This window comes from Olea europaea, chromosome 7 (assembly GCF_002742605.1).
Source record: "Olea europaea var. sylvestris chromosome 7, O_europaea_v1, whole genome shotgun sequence".
NCBI classification, from domain to species: Eukaryota; Viridiplantae; Streptophyta; class Magnoliopsida; order Lamiales; family Oleaceae; genus Olea; species Olea europaea.
The window spans coordinates 922,697-927,953 of NC_036243.1; the positions used below are offsets into that span (position 1 = coordinate 922,697).

General features: G+C 35.2%; 1 protein-coding gene across 1 annotated transcript; it reads left to right on the forward strand.

Annotated features, from left to right (window-relative positions):
* The first annotated feature begins 517 nt into the window (after positions 1 to 517).
* On the forward strand, positions 518 to 3,143 carry LOC111396617 (heavy metal-associated isoprenylated plant protein 33-like). The gene is made up of 3 exons (XM_023023033.1): positions 518 to 886; positions 1,148 to 1,223; positions 1,531 to 3,143. The coding sequence occupies exons 1-3, from the start codon at positions 857 to 859 to the stop codon at positions 2,889 to 2,891; spliced, it is 1,467 nt and encodes a 488-aa protein (XP_022878801.1). The 5' UTR covers positions 518 to 856; the 3' UTR covers positions 2,892 to 3,143.
* The last annotated feature ends 2,114 nt before the right edge of the window (positions 3,144 to 5,257 follow it).

Sequence of the window (5,257 nt, forward strand, 5' to 3'; positions counted from 1 at the left end):
GTAATTGAAAATGTTACTATAGCAACAAATTTAATCTATAATATATTAATCTATCACATCAAGGGAGAATCATTTCTGGGACGATTTTAAACGCTTACAGTTCAATTATTTCAGTAATATCTTACTTTTCATTTTTCGATATGTAATAAATGCTATATAATTATGTCATTTATGATATTTGTCTTATTAATTCTCAATTAGTTAACATTCATGTTAATCTAAATTCAATGAATTTTCATTTGATGAATCTTGAATCACGTGAATTTAGAATTATTATAAATGAATTTATTCATATTTATGTATCTATAAATTTTAATAAGTGTCTAAATTTATGCATTGACAATTAATTTTTATGTATTATTTAATTCGTTCGAGACTCATCAAATTTTCTAACAAATTGGTACAAAATATTATTTTTACATCATTTATAAAATAGTTTAGAATATCGTGTAAATTGAACGTTCATCTTTGACTAATTTGTTAAAGGATAAAGAGAAGACCCATTGAAACACTCCACTCCTCTCGCCTGTCTCCAACCAGATAATTTTATTGCTCACCGACTACCCTCTAACTTCTCTCTCAGTCTCAGAGTCTTCAGAGTGACTGAACCTTTTCTGTTAAACTTCTTTGCTCACTGTGTGCTTCTGTCTCTCAGTTTTACTCTCTGGTGTTTGTTTTCAAAAAAAGAACAGAGAAAAATAGATTACATTGACTACATTCTTATTTACTTCTGGGGTTTTCTGTGAACAATCGACCTTCTTAATTTCAAAATGTTTTTCAGTTTTAACCAAACTGCCCTTTAGTTCACCTCATTGTGTTGCTATCATATCTGTTTGTTTTGATTGACTGTATAAAAATGAGTAAAGAAGAGTTCTTGAAGATTCAGGTAATTGTTTCTCTTGCTCATTGTCATAAAATGTGTGCATTTTAGTGTGTGTTTGTAGGTGGTTGGGTGGGTGTTTTTAATGCTCTTTTGCTTTATGGTTTTGCTTCTATGAACTCAATATCTCCAAATCTCATTATTTTTGTTGTTTCTTTATCTTTATCTTGTTCTTTAGGTAATATGCATTTCAATTTTGATTAATACTTATAAGTGGTTGTTAACTTTACCCTTTGTTTCATTCTTCGGCTTTGCTTATACTTGCAGACTTGTGTTCTTAAAGTAAATGTGCACTGTGATGGGTGTAAGCATAAAGTGAAGAAGATCTTGCAGAAAATTGAAGGTATACTTCTTTATTCAAGATTCCATTTTTATATTCTGAATATTTCTTTTGTAGCCCTCTGCATATCCATAACTTGTGAAATTAATTTTCTATTAATATAGTAAAATTAAGCCCCCAAACAGGAAGATTAGGCTTGTCACGGTCGAAAGGGGACTAGTATGATTAGGCTCTTCCCAGTCGAACAGACTTGACTAGTATGATTAGGCTCTACACAGTCGAACAGACTTGTGGACGTATATTTGGGTGTATAATGTGCTTTATTTCAACTAATTTCGGAAATTTGTGCAATATTTTGTGTTCATGTTAGGGGTTTACACCACAAACATAGATGCAGAGCAAGGCAAGGTGACTGTGTCTGGGAATGTTGATCCAACCACACTAATCAAGAAGCTTGCAAAGAGGGGTAAATATGCAGAGTTATGGCGTGCGCCAAAAGCCAACAATAATCAGCAGAATCAACTCAATAATCAGTTCAAGAACCTGCAAATTGGCAACGAGAAAGGTCAAAGTAACAAGAACCCTAATCAGAAAGGAGCTAATCCTCAGCCAAAAGGTGGTCAAAATCCACAGCATCAACAATTGAAAGGGATTCAAGATCTGAAAATGCCTTTCAATGCCAAGGACCAGAACCAGAAGTCTGTCAAATTCAACGTGCCTGAGATTGATGAATCTGATGATGATGAGTTTGACGATTCGGATTATGATGAGTTTGATGATGAAATGGATGACGTTCCATTGAATAAGATGAAACCCGTGATGGGCAATGGCCATGGGGGTGGTCAGATACCTAAGATGATGAATAATAATATGATGAACATGCAGCACCCTCAGTTTATGAAAGGTGGTGCTAATGGAGGTTATAACGGAGGAAATGCTGATGGAAATGGCAAGATGATGATAAATAATATGATGAAGGGGCAGCACCCCCAGTTCATGAAAGGTGATGCTAATGGAGGCGGTAACAACGGTGGAAATGCCAAAAAAGGTGGTGGTGCTGGAAACATACCGATGCAGGTGAATTTTGGTGGAACTAATGATGGAAAAAGTGGTGCGAATTTCTGCAAGAAAGGTGGTAATGGAAATAATAACAGCTGTTATCAGAATCAAGGAGGTGGAAAGGGTGGCAAGAATGGTGGTGCTCAACCACAAGATGGGAAAAACGGTGGTGGCAATGGTGGCCAGAACAAGAACGGAAACAATGTCAATGGTGGTGGTGCTAACGGAGCGAAGAAAGGGAATGGAATGAATGATGGGTTCCATGTTATGCCAAATATGATGGCTATGAATGCAGGTGGTAGCATGGGCCAGATGGGGAATATGCCCATGGGCCAAATGAGACCACTGAATAATCCACAAATGGGTAATGTTCCGGCTGTCCAAGGGCTTCCTACTTCCGCCATGAATGGTGGTGGTGGTTTCCAAGGTCTGGGCATTGAGCACATGGCCGGGAACCCCTATTACCAGCAACAATTGGCGGCAATGATGATGAACCAACAACGTGCGAATGGGAATGAAAGGTTTCAACCAATGATGTACGCCCGACCTCCACCTGCGGTCAGTTACATGCCACCTTACCCTCCTTACCCGTACCCTCGACATCCTGGCGAACAACCAGACCAGTACTCAATGTTCAGCGATGAAAACACCTCGAGCTGTTCCATGATGTGAGATTGACAATAGCAGCATTAAACTGAATTCGCCTAATTTTCTATCGACCGATAGCAGCCGTTGAACTTATGCTTCAGTTGTAGTTTCGATCCAGTAATACGCATGGATTGGGTTTTACATTTTTCTTTTCTGAATTTAGTGTTTGATCATATATAGGGAGGTTTGTTTTGTTGATGAAATGTTCATATGTTGAAAACAGAAATAAAATCAAACAGAATGAGGAGTTTTAACGAAAAACAAATCCCATATCTATATGCTTTTTCTCTCTCAATTCTTGTTTCTTCATTATTTTGCTTTAGATTCCAATTTTTGTGTATGATCATGTGGAATTCTCTGAAATGGGGTAAAAAACAAAAAAAGGTACAAGAAAATATCTCTGTCTAGTTACCCTTGACATCATTGTATCGTATGTCCCTCTTTATTGAGGATGTTACTATTTGCAGTGTGATTGAAATTATGGAGCTTCATATGGTAGGGTATGGTTGAAATTTCTTCAAATGGATGAAGTTTGGGTCCACCGTTGATGAACTAGAATCCTCTCACAAAAAGTAGGGTTAAAAAAAAAAAAAAAAATCTGTTTGCGAATACCGACGACTATTTTCGTAGCTATTTAGCAACAAACTGTTCGAGCCTAGACGATAAGGTTGCTTGATATCGCTGGTAATTACGCTCCTTTCTCTAAATTGAGCTATGAGAGTAGTTTCGGCTCCATTAAAATCAAAATTTGGGGGAAAATATATTTTGGAATAGTGATTTTTTTAAAAATGTGTCGTTGAAAAGGAGGAAAAATTTTAAATTTACGTGTAATATTATTTTATTGAAGCATGTATGATTGAAAAGAAAAGAAAAAAATACATTTTAAATAAAATGAAGTTCATACAGAAGCATAGCTTGAAAATTTTATGCAAAATTAGAGGCTGCTTCTAATTCCGATAGACTTTGAGTAAGAATGGATCTCGTTGACGTAGGAATTAAGCACCTTTCTCCAATTTGAGCTTTCTTTATCTTCTTTTATAATAAAAGCATCAACTCTCTTTTGTCTTACTCCTTTTGACTTAGGCCAGTTTGAGAATTGATTTTTTGATCGTTAAAAGAAAAGCGGGATCCACCTGTGAGAGAAGAAGTCAAAAATTACGGTTTGAATAGTAAAATAACGGTCAAAAAATCAATTTTTTGGGGCAAAAAATCCCTACCAAACAGGCCCTTAATGACTTATGAGTAAGATATTCTTACCGTCATTACATTGTTTAGGCCCTGTTTGGTAGGGATTTTTTGCCCCAAAAAATTGATTTTTTGACCGTTATTTTACTATTCAAGCCGTAATTTTTGACTTCTTCTCTCACATGTGGACCCCACTTTTCTTCTAACGGTCAAAAAATCAATTCTCAAAATCCCTACCAAACGGGCCCTTAGTCTTATTCGATTGCATATTAGGCACAGGGGCGGACCTGGGAGGGGGACCAGGGGGTTGGAATTTTGCTTAGCTTTTTTTTATTAGAAGATACCTTATAAATTTTATTTTTGACCTCCTAACCCAAGTCGCCTAGGTCCGCCCCTGATTAGACATGCACATAATGAGTAGATATTTCTAGTATTTGAAATACGCAACAATAACACAAAAAATTTGTACACAAGTTGTATTTATACGACATATCGATTTTAAAGTTGAAGATTGATTATGATAATGATACGATATCAAAATCCCACATCAAAGAAAAAAATGGTTACCGTTGATTTGTGGCATATTTAGCCCATGTTTGATAGAAATTAAGCGTCAAAATCAATAATTAATTTAAAAAATATATTTCATGAGACTCCGGAACGTGAGTTCCTCTAAAATCACTTTTGAAATAGGTATGGATATTTCTAGTAGTTAAAAGAGCTATTAGAAAAAATTGATTCAATGTGGCTTTCTCTAAAAGCACTTTTGAAATAAGAAGTACTTTTAAATATTAGTTCTTAAATAAAAATTCAGGTAGTTTTATCCAAAAGTTTTTCTACAAGAAGCAAAAATTATGCCAAACGGGCCCTTATATGATCGACACAATTACATCAAGGCTAGGAATGACAATGGAGCAAGACGATCCTCCCTATCACCAGAGTATTTTCAAGAAATGAGTCGGAAGTTAGAATATCCCATTTCTCTTCCTATTTTTCAATTTCCTTATTTTTAATATTTAAACTTAATAACATAAAAAAAAAAAAAAAAAAAAAAACAAAGGTTTAAAATTAATAACATAAAAAAAAAAAAAAAAAAAAGAGCCAAGGCAGGGCAACACGTGGCAAAGCAATAAATAAATAAAAATAAAAATTCCCGCTTTGCTTTTCATATGAATTGGGATTTCCATCCATTCTGGAAGAAGCGA

Excerpts from the sequence above, each read along its gene's own strand:
- LOC111396617 (XM_023023033.1), top strand. The coding sequence starts at position 857 with ATGAGTAAAGAAGAGTTCTTGAAGATTCAG. Across the intron at positions 887-1,147 it reads AAGAGTTCTTGAAGATTCAG|ACTTGTGTTCTTAAAGTAAA; the intron begins GTAATTGTTTCT and ends TTATACTTGCAG. Across the intron at positions 1,224-1,530 it reads GATCTTGCAGAAAATTGAAG|GGGTTTACACCACAAACATA; the intron begins GTATACTTCTTT and ends TGTTCATGTTAG.